We start from the raw sequence: 17139 nt of genomic DNA on the forward strand, positions 1-17139 counted from the left end.
TATTAGTGAGGGACCCTGCAGCAGGGTAAAGCTGCCTGCAGGAAAGCCTAAGGCACGGACATGTGGCCTTTCCAGAGAGACTGCCAAAGACGGCTGCAGGAGAGGGAGCGCTGTCCAGGCTCCAACAGGATGATAAAAACAAACATTAGCTGCCTTCATGGCTCCTGGACAGAGCTGAGCAGGCACCGGAGTCCACAGTCTGGGCCTTCAGTCAGCGGCCAAGAGCTCTTAAAACATGTCTCCGGTTCCTGGATGATGACGCCACGCCCTGAGCTGCGGCTAGTGCCCAAGGTTGACTCCAAAAGAATGTGATTTCTCCTACTCCCCCCTTTTGTGACCAAGTTTTAGATAATTTTTGTAAAAGATTCATTTATTTTCACTTTATGTGTATGAGCGTGTGCCCGTGTGTGTGGATAGGTACCACATGAGTGTGGTACCTGTGGAGACCAGGAGAGGGCATCAGATCCCCTGGAACTGGAGGCACAGATGGTGTGTGGCCTCAGGTGGGGGCTGGGAACCGACTTGGAGCCTCTGAAAAAGCAATGAGAACTTTTCGTCACCAAGCAGTCTCTTCACCTTCCACCTCAGCTTCTTCTAATTTTTTTAAAAAATTATTTTATTTTTATCTTATATGTATGGGTGTCTTGCCTGCATGTATGTATGTATGTGCCTGGTGCCTGCAGAGGCCAGAGAGGGGATTGGATCCCCCAGGACTGTAGTTACAGATGGTTGTAAGGTACCATGTGAGCACTAGGAATGGAACTTGGGCCCAGCAGAGCAGCCATTGCTCTTAATAGCTGAGCCATCTCTCTATCTGCACCCCACCACCCAAATATCTTAGTACATTATCATCGGTAAAGACGAACGTCCATCGACGTGTCTGTACTTTGAGCAATTAGGTTCACTGAGATGGAATACAGAATGGGGTGTCCAGGGGGCTGGGGTGATTGGGGAAAGGAGTTCTTGCTTCACGGTTGCCAAGTTTCAGCTTTCAAGAGTACAGCTCTGGGGATGGACGGCGTACGGGGTACCACAGGCACAGGAGCCGCTGAGCTGCCCACCTAAAGTAACTAACACAGGGAGGCAAATGTTCTCGGCACGTGATCGCGACTAACAGGGCAGGCATGTAAAAGCTGGCCGCTCTTAACCTTGCTGCGAGCCAGCGTAATAGCCCCGTTTTTGTGAGCTCACTTGTCATTTAGAAAAACATGTGGGAAAAACATGTGTAGAGGTCTCTGAAAATTGAGTTCTTAAAGTTCTTTACTCTGTGGCCTTTGCTCTTCTCACTTAATGGTAAATCGCCAACAACGAATGGTAGTACCAGCTCCACTCTGGTGGGAATCCAGGCTATCCTGGTTTGGTTTGGTCTGGTTTGGCTTGGTTGTTGGTGAATTCTTCTCCTGACAATGCACAAGTACTTTTATGCAGGAGAGCAATTGCGAAGCTGGGCCTTGAGAAATGGCGGCAGGAAAGTAGGGACAGGAACAGACCCTGAAGATGCTCACAGGGGAACTAATCTGGGCTGGGCAGCTACTTGAAAATGTTGGTTTAAGAGTAAGAAAATGGATCCTGCCAGAGATTTACAGAGGCAGGGAAGAGTTCCTCAGAAGCCTGTTCAGGGGTGCAGGTACCACAGAAGAGCTGAAAGGATGGGCCTACTGGGAGAGGCTACATTTGAGGTGGGCGCACCGCCTGCTCCCTGCTCCGTTGCAGCCGTGGTCTAAAGCGTGCAGGATACACGGTATAGGCGGAGATCGCCGACTGAGCGTCCTTTGCTCAAGGATTGAAGCTGAAACAGGTGAGGTCTGTTCACAGCCAGGCCTTGTATTGTAGAGGGAAGGAAACAGTGTCTGTGGGAGTGTGGAGGAGACTGAATGGAGGGAGGAGGAAGAGATAGAAAAGGGGAAAGAGCCTCTAATTATGTCACCGCCACTGTAGTCTTAGGCGATGCCGTGACATTGACGTCTCGGTTCAGCTGCAAGGCGCGCGTCGTAGATTCCTGCCCCTTTAAACACTGTCTGTCTTGTTACCTAAACCACCATAAACAACACTAGAGTTGTTGGATAACCCGGCTTGGCTTTGAATTTCGGAGAAAAGTCAAATCAAATCACAGCAGTTTTGTCATCATCTCTCCAGTGTGTTAGAAAACCATTTTGTAAGGCTATGCTGGGTTCCTGGAACTAAGGTTTTATTAAAGCAGCATGCGCCAGTTTCACAGAACCGCGTTAGGCAGGCAGCGCGGCCCACACAGAGGCATGCTGGGAGAGCAGTGTGGAGCGAGCAGAGGGGCGACGAGTCTAGCGTTAGCTTTGAGACCGTCCTCATGGCTTGCATTAGCACGAAGGTCACCTTGGTCTTTTTCATGAAGAATCTGCGATTTCGATCCCCAGCCCAGGCAGCTGGATGGGGAGCAGAGGGGATGTGGAGGCCGAGAACATCGTTTGCCACATCTCAGAGCTATGAGAAATAAGTCTGAAGGAACAAGTGACTCATCGGAACTGCTCACGACTCCCAGGAGTGAAGTTGGTGGGAACTTGCCAAGTATGAGCAGGATTCAGCTTAATTATGTTGTATTGGTCTCTGTGTTATCTTAGACGCCGTGCTCGCAGGTTCCGCAGAGAAAGGCTCGTGGGTGGCCATGCTCGGTCATCTTGAAGGTGCATTCCTGCGGAATCACTGAGGAGGAGAAAGGACTTCCGTGATGACTCCTACCCCACCCTCCAAGGATCGTTTTTGTTCTAAGAATCTGTAGCCAGAACTAGGCTAGTTCCCCAGCTCCTGGCATGGTCCTCTTGGTGGAAGGAGGCCGGTGTGGGCACCACCGGGGATGCAGGAAGAGATGCCAGCGGTTATAGGAGGAAAAATCTGTTCGGAGAATATGATCATAGCATTATTTATAGGGTGGCTAGTTCCCAGCAGGCAGCCTCTAGCCATCACCTGACAATACATAGTTACAGTTTTCAAGAAGGAAGTCTGAGCTGTGGGAGTGTCCAGAGAGTGCACTCGGAAAGCCTGCCTGTTCTAACTGATGGGGGCGTGGAGCGGGGCGTGGCGCGGGGCGTGGCGCGGGGCGTGGCGCAGGGCGTGGCATAGGGCATGATCTCACTTGTTGATGCTACTTCATGGGGGGTGGTGTTCCTAACTTTTTTCTACTCTAAACCCCTTAACACCTGTGAAATTGTTATACTACTCTGGGTAGATAAATAAGTTTCTAGATCAAACATTTGCTGATGACAAATCATAAGGAAGTGCATTTTAAAACAATTCTTCATTATACTTATATTTTTACCATTTATTAAAGTATAAAGTGGCTTTAGGAAACACTAATAGGATAGTGTTTGTTTATTTTTACGTAAAGAATTGAATATTGGCTGAATATTTGAGCTGTAGGACAAAGAACATATTTAGTGTTTTTCAAACTCCATTAATATCTTGATTTTAGAAGCATCAGTGCTGAAAATGCCACCTTGCATAAATGCATATACAAAATACCAGACGTGTGTTTAAAGATGTTTCAGAAATTCTTATGAATTCTGTCCTAATGGTTACTTTTTGTGAAACTCAAGTCAGCAACTGAGTCAGGAATTTTAAAAATCAAACACTCTTAATCAGTTTGATCCAAAGATATAGCAATTTGATACTCACATGCCAAATGATGACAGGAAGAAAATGTCTTTATTTTCCATTATTAAATCATTATATTTCTGAAGAGCAGAAAACATTGAATGTACAGGGTTTTTTTTAAGCCTTCAGTTCATAACATACATAGTTGTGAGCCTGAGAGGAGCTGTGTCACTCAGTGTGCATTTGTACTGCGTGGCTGATGCATGCATGGTGCAAAGTGCATATTTATTTATATATTGTACAGATTTAAGGCTACAGGGATGTCTTATACTGCACCAGGGTGACTGCCTCCTCACATTTGATTTTGGAATTAATTTTTGGTCCTTACTTGTTTAGAAGTGTGTGTGTGTGTGTGTGTGTGTGTGTGTGTGTGTGTGTGTGTTTGACAGGTGTATCTCTGATTGTCTAGAACTCATTCTGCAAACCAGGCTGCCTTTGAACACAGAGATCTACCTGCCTCTGACTCCTGAGTGCTGGCATTAAAGGCATGCACCACTATGCCCAGCACATGTTCAGAAAAGTTGCACTGCTTTTGTTTCTAATATCTTTTTTTGCAGCCCCGCCTTCAGTGATGTGGCCCGACTCATTTTAACAGCCTGTATGCTAGGCCATTACTGAACCGTGGGACCAGTCAGAATAGCCCTGTGTTCTTGCAAATCCCAAAGACAGTAGTTTAACAACCGAGCTCACTTTAACCTCCCACCCCCACCCCACCCGAGGGTCTGTCTGCTCCCGCTGTTTATAAAAAGGATCAGGAAGGACTCCAGATGCCTTGCCTGAGGCAGCCCTTCCCTGTGAGGAAGTCCCCTAGGCTGGGAGCACAGAGGCTCAGTCAGGTTGGAGAGGCCCAGCTTAGCCGCTGCTGCTTCCCTGGCGTTTGGCGGTCGATCATCTTTATCAGGCGCTTGTTCTAGGTTTTACTTGTGGGCAAGTTGTGACCGCTTGGGTTTTGTCTGAACATGCAGATTAGGCCCAGATCCTTGGCACCCCTGTTCTGACACCATCTCTGTCATCTACAGCTGTACTGTTTGAAAAGGATACCAAAGTCCAGCCCCAACGAAGCGTCTTTGTTTGCACGTCCTGAGATTGTGTCTCTTCCCTTTTCTCCCTGCCTGCCCATTTTCACTCCCCATATGTAACACACACATGCTTTTCCTATTAACTGCACACAGAGGCAGCTCAAGCCCTGACTGCTTTGTACTTTGAGGAAGTATTTCCAAAGTGTAAAAAAAAAAAAAAATCCCTGGAAACTTCAGCTGTTGCTGTTGCCATAGCAGGAATTTATTACTCAATAATCTTGGCCCAAATCAGGTAGCTGTGTGGGCAAGCAGTGGGCACCTTTCCTAACAGCGCTGCCAGGGATACTTTGGTTGGCATCTGAGACAGCCTGAAAGCAGCATGTCTTTCCATCACAGACTGACTGTTTGCCTCTGAATCTTAGATGCATCACTGAGACCGTTGAAGCCAGGCCAGCGGATTTTACTTGTATGAGGTATTGCATAGCTGCTAGGGGTGGGGGTCAGGAGGAAAAACAGATCCCGATAATAAATAGCTCTTTGTGCCGGTCCGCTCCCTTCTCCCCAAACCATTGCGAGCGCCGGGAGCCACCAGCATCTGGCGTGAAGGCAAATGCTGCCCAGAGATTTGGCAGATGATGACCAGCTGTAAACTTGTCTTTCTACAGTGTGCGGCTGCGACTTGGCCCAGGGAGGCTTCTTCATAAAGAACGGGGACTATCTGTGCACCCTGGACTACCAGAGGATGTACGGGACGCGGTGCCATGGCTGCGGGGAGTTCGTGGAGGGCGAGGTGGTAACTGCCTTGGGCAAGACCTACCATCCAAATTGTTTTGCCTGTACCATCTGCAAGTAAGTAGCCACCTTACCCGAGCCTCTGGCTCTCTCCAACAGAGCAATGCTGGCTTCAGCAGCTAAAGCTTCTGTAAGCCTCCTCTGGTTCTCCTGAGTAGTACAGTATCTTAAATAGCCTCTTCCCACATGTCTCTTCTTGGCTGTCTACTCGTTTTTGGTTAAAGTGCAGTATAATTGGAAAATTTTACTCAAATACTCGGTAAAGCATGTGACAGTTTGCAAGTGGCCGTATCTCAAGCCTTGGACCTCAAGATGCTTTGCCAAAAGACAGCGCAGTGGGGAACGGACAGCTGCTTAGAAAGACAAAGCTCTTTTGGAAATGCAGGCAGTTAGGATGGCCTCTTCTAGCTAGCCGTGAAGTTTGTGCCTGTGGTCCCTGCCCTCAGATGGCAGAGGTGGGAGGATTGCTTGAGCCCAGGCATTCAAGACCAATCTGGCCGGTACAGAAGGACTCCCTCTTCCTAAAGATGAAATGGCATCTTTACTATAGTTTCTGTTGGCTGCCAATGGCTCATGGGTTTTGTTTGTTTTGCTTTGCTTTGCTTGAGACAGGGGCTCACTATATAGTCCTGGCTGTATATATAAAGGTTTTTTTTTTTCTATTACCCATTCTAGCTCCCAAATAATGACACAGAGACCTATTAGACTTATTAATAATCTTTCCGGCACGACAGCTGGGCAGATGTTGATTTATTCTAAGCCATCTACGCTGACCTGGCTGTTTCCCAGCCATGTGTTACCTGCCATCCAGTCTCACCCTGGCTGCTCCTGCTCCATCATGGCTACTCTCTTCCTTCTCCTTGACCCCGGTCCTGGGACTGGAAGTCCAGCCCTAACTCTCTTGCCCAGCTGTTGGCTGGTAGGCTCTTTATTAGCCAATCAGGGATGATGGAGAACAATGTTTACACAACATTGAGCCAGGAGATTCTTCATAGACGTGACAATGCCCAGGTCCCTCTTAACTGCAACCAGATCTCAGGGCACAGAAATCAACATCTGGACACAGGGCGCACAAGACCAGCCCCCAACTCCCGGCAGTCCTGAAACTCACTGTGTAGGCCAGGCTGGCTTCGAATTCACAGAGATCTTCCTGGCTCTGCCTCTCAAGCCCTGGGGCTCAAGGCATGTGCCACTATGCCCAGCTTTATGGCTTTCTTCTGAATAAAGCTTATTGGCCAGGTGTTTGTATAGGGGTTAGGACTACTGTCAGGTACAGTGGCAGGACTGAGGAGTTAAGGCGGGGACCAACCCCTGATTGCTAGGCGTCTATACAGCACAGCTTAATGAAAATGGCCAGACTGAGGGAAGGAAAGTGACATAGGAGGAGGATGTGCCATTGTGTTTGGGGAGCCACATCTCCTTATGAGAGAAGGTGACTTTGGCTCAGACAGCACAGGGAAACCTGTGTGACCTCTAGTTAAGCACTGAGTGGAAATGGGGGGTCTAGACTCATGCAAGGTCAGCCACATGCAGGCAAAGGCAGCACACTTGCCAGGGCCTCACAAGAGCTGGCTCAGGCCTGGACAGTGAGCCCCTATACTTGCCCCAAGGATCTTGCTCACCTCACCCAGGTCCTGTCCCTGAGTGGAGACCAAAGAACCTGTGCTCGCCATATGATGTGTGTAGGCCTTTGACCCTCGTATGCTCCCCATGCAGAATAAACTAGGAGCTTGGCTTGTGCAGGTGTAATGAGTGACTATGGAGCAAGGGGCGCAGCTGCAGCACCGGAGTGTGTGGTGTTGATTATTATCCCAGTTTTAAGTTGGGTAGACGAAGCCTGCGCCTGCCTGTGGCCTCTTGTATCTATCCAGGGGAAAGTTACAATGCCACCTCAGAGAGGGAGCCATTGATTTTCAGGGGACTTTTAACATCCGTTGCACTGTGGTGAGGGAGCCTAGAATCCATGCACTGTGGTGAGGAAGCCTAGCATCCCTGCACTGTGGTGAAGGAGCCTAGCATCCCTGCACTGTGGTGAAGGAGCCTAGCATCCCTGCACTGTGGTGAAGGAGCCTAGCATCTCTGCATTGTAGTGAAGGAGCCTAGCATCCCTGTACTGTGGTGAAGGAGCCCAGCATCCCTGCAGACAGACAGTGCACTGTGATGGAGGAGCCTAGCATCCCTGCACTGTGGTGAAGGAGCCTAGCATCCCTGCACTGTGGTGAAGGAGCCTAGCATCCCTGCACTGTGGTGAAGGAGCCTAGCATCCCTGCACTGTCATGAAGAAGCCCAACATCCCTGCACTGTCATGAAGAAGCCCAACATCCCTGCACTGTGATGAAGGAGCCCAGCATCCCTGCAGATAGACAGTGCACTGTGGTGCAGTGTGCTGCTGTTGCTGATGCATGCCTAGCAAAGAGGCAGCTCCTGACTTTTAAATTTATTTTGTTTTATGTGTATGAAAGCTCTGCCTGCATGTAAGTTTTCCATAAGCCTGGTGCCTACAGAGGTCAGAAGAGGGCATCGGGTCCCCTAGAACTGGAGTTATAGAAGGCTGTGAGTGACCGTGTGGGTGCTAGGAACTGCTGAGGCTGGTCTCTTGCAGGAACAAGTGCTCTTAGCCACTGAGCCATCTCTTCAGCCCCTGCCATTGATTCCCAAACAGATGCTTACAGTGGCTTGTCCTGTCACTCGCAGCTTATGAGGAACTGGGCTCCCCAGTGGTTTGCAAATTCAGATGTCCAGAAAGGACAAAGTCTAACTCAGCGCAGTTACCACAGAGCATAGGACAGAAAGGCTCCCTCTTCCCCTACAGGCTGCTCTCTTAGGGATGTGCCCCAGCTTCGTTGGGGACCCATGGCACTCAAAGTGGAGTTGTTGTTTTTCATTGAAGAGTTTCCGTATGGAAGCCACTGCGCCATGGGCCCTGAGGGGTGATCTGTTGAGACACCCTTCCACTGCGCGATGGAGCTAAAGCATGCTACTCTCCAACCAGGGAGCCCGTAGAACCAGCGCAGTCCCTTTTCATCTCATAATGGAGAGTGTGCATGTGTCTGGCTCGTGTCCAGCTGGCGGGCTTGGGCATGGCTACGTTTCAAACATTCTGGCTGGTGCTCCTCCAAGAAATCAATTTGCAGCGGAGGGTAGCAGGCAAAGGAGTAAGGGGAGGAAAAAAATGAAATTTCTGGAATAACTTTGAGGGCAAATGTCTTTCTGTCTCCAGGCGCCCATTTCCACCCGGAGACCGAGTCACGTTCAATGGGAGAGACTGTCTTTGTCAACTTTGTGCACAGCCGATGTCTTCCAGCCCTAAGGAAGCCACCTGCTCCAGCAGTAAGTGTCCGGGCAACCACTGACAGAAATGCCTTTGTAGTTCAAAGGAGTTCAGCAAGATCCCTTCCTTTTGAGAAATCTTATTGACAAACACCAAGTCCCATCTGGGGCTTTTTTTTTTTTTTCTCTCTTCCTTATGGAAAAACATCATGCAGGGTTTACCCAGACAGAGACAAGCATCATCGTGGTATCAAAAAGACCCAAATTGAATTAGACATCAAACTGTCCATTTTGACAGCCAGAAAGGAAAAACAATTATGAACTTTTACATTGAAATCCGTTGCCAGTGACCATACCTCACACAGATAAAGGAGGAAGCCTTTGCTGGGTTCACAGGTCAGAAGACACACTTCCTCACATGAGGAAGGCATGGCCAAAGGGGCGTGGTTTTAGGTGCTGACCAAGAAACAGGATAGGAAGGCCAGTGTGTAGCGGCCACTTTTTTCCTAAAGCGTTATTTATTGTCACTGTATGTGGTGGGGCACAAGTGCCGTGGCATGCCTGTGAAGACCAGGGGACAACATGCAGGAGTCCAGTGGTCACACTCATGTCTCAGGCTTGTTCAGCAAACTGCTTGCTCAGCTGTCTCCTAGGCGTTTTGTTTCCCTTTGGCTCAGTTTGGGCCCCTCTTCCAGAGCTTAGGATGGTGTCATTCAGATTCAGGGGTCCCTCAGGAACAGCCTCCCGGAAACACCTCAGAGAAACCCAGAGGAGTGTCTCCTAGGTGGGTCCAGTCCAGTCAAGTTGAAGTGATTGTCTTCTTCCTGCGGACAGCCCATCTTTAGCTCTCTAGGCGTTGTGATGGGAGAACCGTGGGGGCAGGCTATGTAACTGGTGGCTCTCTGTGTTAAGTCACGGTCTCCACTCATGGAAGATGCAGATGAGATCATTTCTAGGTATCCCTAAATAATTCTGTGCTCACCTGGAAGGGCTCTGACAACTGTTCATTTGACTCAATATGTGTCTCCTCCTTCAAACCGAAGGCAAAATGAATCCCTTCATCCTCAGAAAGCTTGCTTCCTAGTGAGAGCACACGGACAAATTCCCACAGAAATACTTAACATGTGAAGAAAACCAAAGCAGAGGATAAGGTTTTCTTGATACGGGGCACTCAGAGAAGGCCTCCATAGAAGATGACACCTTATCAAGCGTGGGAAGGCAGCATACATATGTCAGGATTTGAAATGTTTTTATGACATTTCATCTGAACCATGGGAATCCAGAGAGAACTGCCCCCCCCCCCCCCCCCGGTAATAGACTCTTTTGGTGAATGCACTAGAATGACATTGGACAGATCAATTACTATTTATTACAAGTCAGTATATTCTGAGCGGGGAGCTGGGAAGCTGTTTCAGCTCTTGCCTGAGGCATCAGGAGATGAGCCCAGAATTCGCCTTAGTGTCTATGGATTTTTGGCAGCCCTCGGCAGCCCTGGAATACATACCCCACTTAAGCTCTCCGAGTCCTAGTACCTAAGAGTAAGGTAAGCATTCTCTATTCCGGACGAATTCTCTATAGTTTACAACAGTGAACCAGAATCTTCCCATTTGCAGAGAGACTGGATTTTGACCAGTGAGAGGAAAGAAGGAAATACAGGAGGATGTACACGTGCAAGGACGCTAAACAGGCGTGTTTCTATGATCTACCACGAGGGGGCAGCAGCCTGTAAGGAGCCCAGTAGGTAGCAAACCCTACCTCATTGGTGGCCTCAGGCCATAGCAGGCAGCACTGACCCCTCACCCCACCCCACCCCCAACTCCCACCCCTACCCCCACATACACACCCGGTGGCCTTCTCCATCTCTTGATCACTTCCTCTCCTACTTTTTGGTCCTTCTGTTTTTCCACCCAGAGGGGAAACACTTTGTTGCTAGCTTGAGCAAATAATTTTTGTAGCTGTTGCTTAGATTTCTTTGGTCATAACCATTATGGTGAACAGTATTAGCTATGGGATTCCGGCTTGAGAAAGGTGTGTGTGTGTGTGTGTGTGTGTGTGTGTGTGTGTGTGTGTGTGTGTGTGTGTGTGTGTATGTGTGTGTGTGTGTGTTTGGTGTGTGTGTGTATTGTGCGTGCGTGTAATATATTCACATCTGTGAGGACATGTACTGGGCAGGGGATGTATGTTCATGAGTGTGTGTCTGTGTGTATGTGTCTGTGTATCTATATCTGTGTCTGTGTGTGTGTGACTGTGTGTGACTCTGTGTCTGTGATATATTCACATCCGTGAGGACATGTACTGGGCAGGGGTGTACATGTTCATGTGTGTGTCTGTGTCTGTGTGTCTATGTGTGTGTATCTGTGTCTGTGTGTTTGTGTGTGTGTGTGTGTGTGTGTGTGTGTGTGTGTGTGTGTATGTGATATTCAAATCTGTGAGGACATGTACTGGGCAGGGGGGTGCATGTTCATGTGTGTGAAAACCTGTGTGTGTCTGTATCTGTGTCTATGGGTTTGTGTGTGTATATGTATGTGTGTGTGTGTGTGATATTCACATCTGTAAGGACATGTACTGGGTGGGGGGGGTGCATGTTCATGTGTGTGTGTGTGTGTGTGTGTGTGTGTGCGCGCGCGCGCGCACATGTGTACATGCAGAGCCATAGGTCAGCCTTTGGTGTTTTTGAGGCAGGATCTCTTCCTGGTGGGATGTGATGCTCACTCATGAGGACAGTTTTCTGACCAGTGAACCTGGCCCTCCACCTCTCATGCCTCCCTGGTGCTGTGATTACAAGTATGTGCCAGCACACCCAGCTTTCTGCAGTGGTGCCGGGAAATGAACTCGGGTCCTCTTGCTTATACAGCTAGCGCCTTGACTCCTTAATGATTCTTAAATTTATGGAGAGGGACGGACTCTTGGTCCTATGAAAGCTAAGACCCACACCCAACACTAGTTAAAGGAGAAAGTCACCTTGAGAAGAAGCCATGCACTCCTTGTGGCATCCTGTGAACACTGGCTTAAGGGATTTGACTTGGGAGCTTGACAGGCACAATTGACTGCTATTTATGAAAACTCTGACCAAAGTAACTACAATTCTGTGGGCATCTGTCATAGGGAAGAAAGATGGGCTAGCGTGCCCTTGCCAGTTCCATCTCTGAGGACTCAGCTTGTGGCAACTGCCACAGCTGCCCTCAACTGCCCTGGTAAAGGCTGACAAAGTGCTGCTGTCATGGGCCACTAAAGTGTGTTTGCTGTGCTGTATTGTTTTCCAAAGACAACAGGATGCTCCACTGAAAATAGCCAGGCAGAGCCTCTCGGGCTTGTGCTGTTTCCACTGTGGCTACCAAGGCAGCCAAGAGAGCAGCTGACCTCAGCAGGCACGGAAGATCTAGCTCAGGGAAGGTTATGCACTCAGGCAGCACATAAGCCTTACAAACCATTCTGTTATTTCAGCTCCTGGGATTAAATCATTAACAGCACTGAGGCTGCTTTTCCATAGAGAGGGAGCTCACAGCCCACGTGGAATATGTGACTTTCCCACCTAGTTAATGTATCTCCTCGTCTCATCGTGCTTTTCTGCCTAATGGCATCAGGGTGTCTAAAAGCTTAAAACTACTTAAGGAAATAATTTCCCAGGCTAGAGAGATGGCTCGGCAGTTAAGCTAGCTTACAACTCTTGCAGAGGACCCTAGTTTAGTTCCCAGCACATATATCAGGCAGCTTACAACCATTTGCAACTCCAGTTCCAGAGGATCTGATACCCTCCGGCCCCCGTGGGCCCTTGCTTGCACATTGGTGCACATAAGCTTCCACACTCTCTCACACACATCCACAGAAACAAATATAATCCTATTTTTAAGATCTTAACTCCTGAGTAGTGCTTAGCCTAGCAAATGTTTAGCTTTTTGTTCTGTGTGGTGGTGCTCTGTCTTGTTTGTTCAGTTTTGTTGGTTTGTTTCTGAGACTGGGTCTTGCTGTGTAGCCCAGGCTGGCCTGGAGCTCTAGAACTAAATCTTCCTGCCTCTGCCTCCCGGGCTGTGGTCCCAGGCGACACCGCCATGCCTGGCTCTTCCGTTGCTTATGTTGATCCGTACCCATGGCATTTGCTAAGACTGATGAAAGGGGAAATGTGGACTCACTGGTTTAAATAGGAAACTGGACCGTGATGGCCATTGTTTGTCAGCTCACGGGTGTCTAATTCAGGACCTGGCAATTTCATCCTGTCACCTGGATGAAGATGAAGGTCAGCATCCAATAATAATCCAACAATATCCACTTTATAAGCAGATGTGACAAACAATGGTTCAGACACTTTGGTCAAGGGAGATTTTCAGATACCTCAAGGACATTGAAACTCTGAGCTGACTTTTTTTTTTTAAGATTAATTTATTTATTATCTATACAGTATTCTGCCCATATGTGTGCCTGCACCAGATCTCATTATAGATGATTGTGAGCCACCATGTAGTTGCTGGGAATTGAACTCAGGACCTCTGGAAGAACAGACAGTGCTCTTAACCTCTGAGCCATCTCTCCAGCCCCCTCTGAACAGACATGAATGAAAAAAAAAACTTAAGGGAAATCTGCATGATTTTAATCTTCAAGTAAAAACCTGTGTTAGCCCTGCTTCCTGTTGCTGTCATGAACACTAACCATGAACAAAAGCAATGTGGGAGAATGGGGTAGCTCCATCTTACAGCCCATTGTTGAGGGAAGTCAGGGCAGCACCTGGAGGCAGAAGCTGCGGGTGGGAGTGGGGGTGGGGCGATGCGGGGACTGTGCTGCACACAGTAGGCCAGCCCCTTCCTCATGAGTCTTTAATCAGGAAAATGCTCCACAGACTTGTCCACAAGCCAACCTGACTCAGGCACTTCTCAATGGAGGTCCCTCTTCCGGATGACTCCAGCTTGTGCCAACTTGACAAAACAAACAAATAAACAACAAACTACCAGCCCAGGACCTTGAAGGCCAGTTAGAAATCTAGATGTGCTTAGTGGTTCCAAGACTGAGAGCTGGTGACCTCTGACCCTAGGGCCCTTAGGAGGCATAGGACCATAGCTGGCTGTCCTATACACAGCATGAGTCACTCACCAAGCACCCCAGTGGCTATTCCAAAGGAATCCACACAGATCTAACAGCACCTGACCCTCACTCACGTAGTTCGTTCTCTCTCTCTCTCTCTCTCTCTCTCTCTCTCTCTCTCTCTCTCTCTCTCTCTCCCCCTCCCCCTCCCTCCCTCCCTCCCTCCCTCCCTCTCCCTCTCTCTCTCTCTCTCTCTCTCTCTCTCTCTCTCTCTCTCTCTCTCTCTCTCACACACACACACACACACACTTTCTCTCAGACTCTTCGATCACCATTTAATTTCAGAAGGTTGGGAAATCAGTGCTTTGTTAGAACATCTGAATTTATTAAAAACTTAGAACTGCAGGTTGGCCAAACCTTAGAACTTAAATTTGTGTGTGTATATACACATTTTTTTTTCTTGAAACTGCTTACTGTGTGTCCCAGCCAGGGATAAAGTACCTCTATGGACAATCTATTAATAGCATATTTTACAGGGTCTCCTAAGTCTTGATTTTCTATTAATACCAACCTAAATCTACCCATAAATTTACTTGATAATTTTGTTATAGAAAAATACTATTTATTTTTATTCTTTTTTCTGGCCCTAGGAAAGTTTGTTTCCTGGAACATAGTGTGGGAAAAGGTTCAATATTATATAAATCATGTAAATGGACTTAAACTCAAAAGTCACATGATCATCTCAACAGATGCAGAAAAGGATTTTGACAAAAACCCAACATTGTTCATGCTGAAAGCCCTAGCAGAGTAGGGCTGGGGAACTATTCTATACTAAATATACTAAATATACTAAATACAGCACATGATAAACCTATAGTCAATGTCGTCCTAAGTGGAGGAAAGCTCCAAGAGTCTCACTGAGATTAGGATGAGGTAAAGCTGCCATTGTCTTTGCTCCTCTGTGACGGAAGCCTTGGCTGGAGCAGTAAAGGGAGGAGAAGGAGGAAGAAGATGCAGGGGATTCAGGCAGGAAACAAAGCCAAGTGTCCGTGTGTGATGCTGATGTGATGCTGTGTGTCAGAGACCCAAACCCCCACCAGGAGACTCCTGGGATGGTTGCCACATTCAGCAGCGAAGCAGGATACAGAATTACCATGTACAAATTGGTTTCTGATCCAGCAGTAAGTAGGCGAGAGTAGATTTTACAGTCACTAAAAAGCCCTACAGGGATGCTCTCAGGACCCATGTTTGCAAGGTGCCAGGCTTTACCATCATTGTGCTCAGCACTGACCCATTTCAGAAAAAAGTTGTGAAGCTGTGGGAGGGGTCCTGGTCATCTTAGGGGGCTCTGGGTGCAGGCCCCACCTTCCTGAGTGGCTCTAGGCGCATAGAAAGCAGTAGGTCCGGGACGTGGGGAGGCCTCTGAACAGACTCACACATTTCCTCCTGCCGACTTAAATCCTTCTGAAGCCCAGGTGTTTGTAAAATTTTGCTGAAAGAATGAAGGCTAACTGGCAGGCTCCCCACTGCTGAGGGCCTCTGTTGCCTTTGGAGACAATGATACAAAACTGGAGCCAGGTGTGGACTTGTTAACAGCCAGACCCTCGCCTGCTCTGCCTCCTGCTGTCGGGAGCAGGTCTTTTCCTATCTGGTCCTTGTCCTTTGGCGAGTTGCCAGTGGGCTCTACTTCCTTGACACTGCACGGCATTCACCTATTTCTGACTTTGACAGTCATCCTGGCACCCAGAACCAAGGTTCTGTGTTTATCATTAGTTGCTTCAGCGATGTGGAAACAATTTTCTCGACTGATGAGAAGGCAGGAAGCTGACAAGTAGGAGGACATGCTGTTCTTCACTGAAGAGCCTCGTTGGCTTGAGCAGGAAGAAGAGAGTGACCCAGCACAGACCTTGCTCTGCTCCTTGTCGATTTCTACCTCCTGATGTCAGGCTCAAATCAAGTCTATGACTTTAGTCAGAAAGCAGTGCGGTTTTGCTATGGAAAATACCAGAACACTCAAGTGTGGGGCGATACTATGGCTGCTCTTCCAGAGGACCTGCTATTGTCACACCTAAGAGACACCTCGGTTAGGTTTGTTTGATGTGTGTCTCCAGGCTTGGCCTGAAGGAAGCTTAACCCTTTGCTTTCCTTCACACTCATTCTCTGGGTTCACTCTCAGGGTTCAGGAAACTGGATCACCTGTTCTGTTTGGGGGGCCAGCACGGGGCGGGGCATGCTGGGTCCCAATGCTCTAGGCACCACGTGTGAGAGCAGAGGGCTCCAGACTCTCATAACTGAAGGTGAAATGGCAGCTGGTGGGCAGAGCCCTGCCTGTGTTTCAGCCCTCAGGCAGATGATCGGAGCATCGCCTTTTCCCAGGCTGTGTAGTTAGTTCTTTCAGGGCTCTGTGACATGTATGTGGGTACTGGGGTGGGGGTAGGGGTGGGGAATCAGAAAAGAGCAAGAGCAAGCAGAGATCAGGAACCCAGGGCTTAGGGGCTGGAGAGATGGCTGAGCGGTTAAGAGCATCAAGTCTGTGGCTTTGGCCAGAGAGTGGTGGGCTGTTGCTGTGGAGCATACCAGTGTAGTCAAGCCAGCTGGCACGGGTTCGATTGCCAGCACCTACATGGCAGCTCACAACTGTCTGTAACTCCTGTTCCAGGGGATCCGACTTCCTCACATATGCAGGCAGAACACCAATGGAAACAAACAAATAAATGGTTTTGAAAGAAGGAAAGAAAGAAGAAACTCAGGGTTTAGTCTTAGCCCTAGCCCCTAACCAAGAAAGGAGGGGCCACTGAGTGGTTTGTCTGTCCAGGCCTTGTGCAGAGAACCTTGAAGGCAACCTAGCAAGTGGCTGCTATTATAAGTACTCACAGATGAGGATATGAGGGTTCCAAGGTGCTCAGGAGCCCAAGTCTTCTTCCTGACTCCACAGCCTGGGCCTGCCTCAAGTACCCATCTCCTGAGGCCTGCTTCCTGCAGTGAACCTCCAGCAACCCTGGCAGCCTCTCTAAGTCCAACCACCTCCATCTATAGAACAGAAAATTCCCCTTCGTCCTTCTTCAAGCTGTTGCTGCCACCTACTGATAATTATTAGAAAAAAAGGAACTTTCAGTTCAACTTGAATTAAAGTTCCCATTTCATTGAGAAAGGACTTAAACTATGAAGACAGTAGAAAATGTTCAGAGGTTTCCAGGGCGTGGGATGAAGGAGGGGTGAAGAGGCAGGGCCCAGAGTTCTTAGACTGTTGAAGTTATTCCACTATTCAGTGCGATGCTATAATCCTTGATGCCATTTTAAGCCTTCCGAGAGCGCAGATCAGCTGGGGGTGCTGATGGTTGCGAGTGGTGGGGGCTGAGCATGCTGCGGTGCAGAAATGGCAACTGTCCTCTGCACTCTCTCAGTTTCCTGTGACCTCGAA

The 17139-nt window shown here is 48.6% G+C and overlaps 1 protein-coding gene across 6 annotated transcripts in view; it reads left to right on the forward strand.

Annotated features, from left to right (window-relative positions):
* The window catches only part of ABLIM1 (actin binding LIM protein 1), a 275685-nt gene that overhangs the window by 154947 nt on the left and 103599 nt on the right, over positions 1 to 17139 (forward strand). For all 6 annotated transcript variants that reach the window (XM_084762924.1, XM_084762923.1, XM_084762926.1 and 3 more), the window contains exons 3-4: positions 5309 to 5492; positions 8656 to 8765. In XM_084762924.1, the coding sequence (XP_084619050.1) occupies positions 5309 to 5492; positions 8656 to 8765 (294 nt within the window). The remainder of the gene's footprint in view (positions 1 to 5308; positions 5493 to 8655; positions 8766 to 17139) is intronic.

The sequence above is a fragment of the Acomys minous genome, assembly GCF_964271855.1.
Source record: "Acomys minous genome assembly, chromosome: 2".
NCBI lineage: Eukaryota > Metazoa > Chordata > Mammalia > Rodentia > Muridae > Acomys > Acomys minous.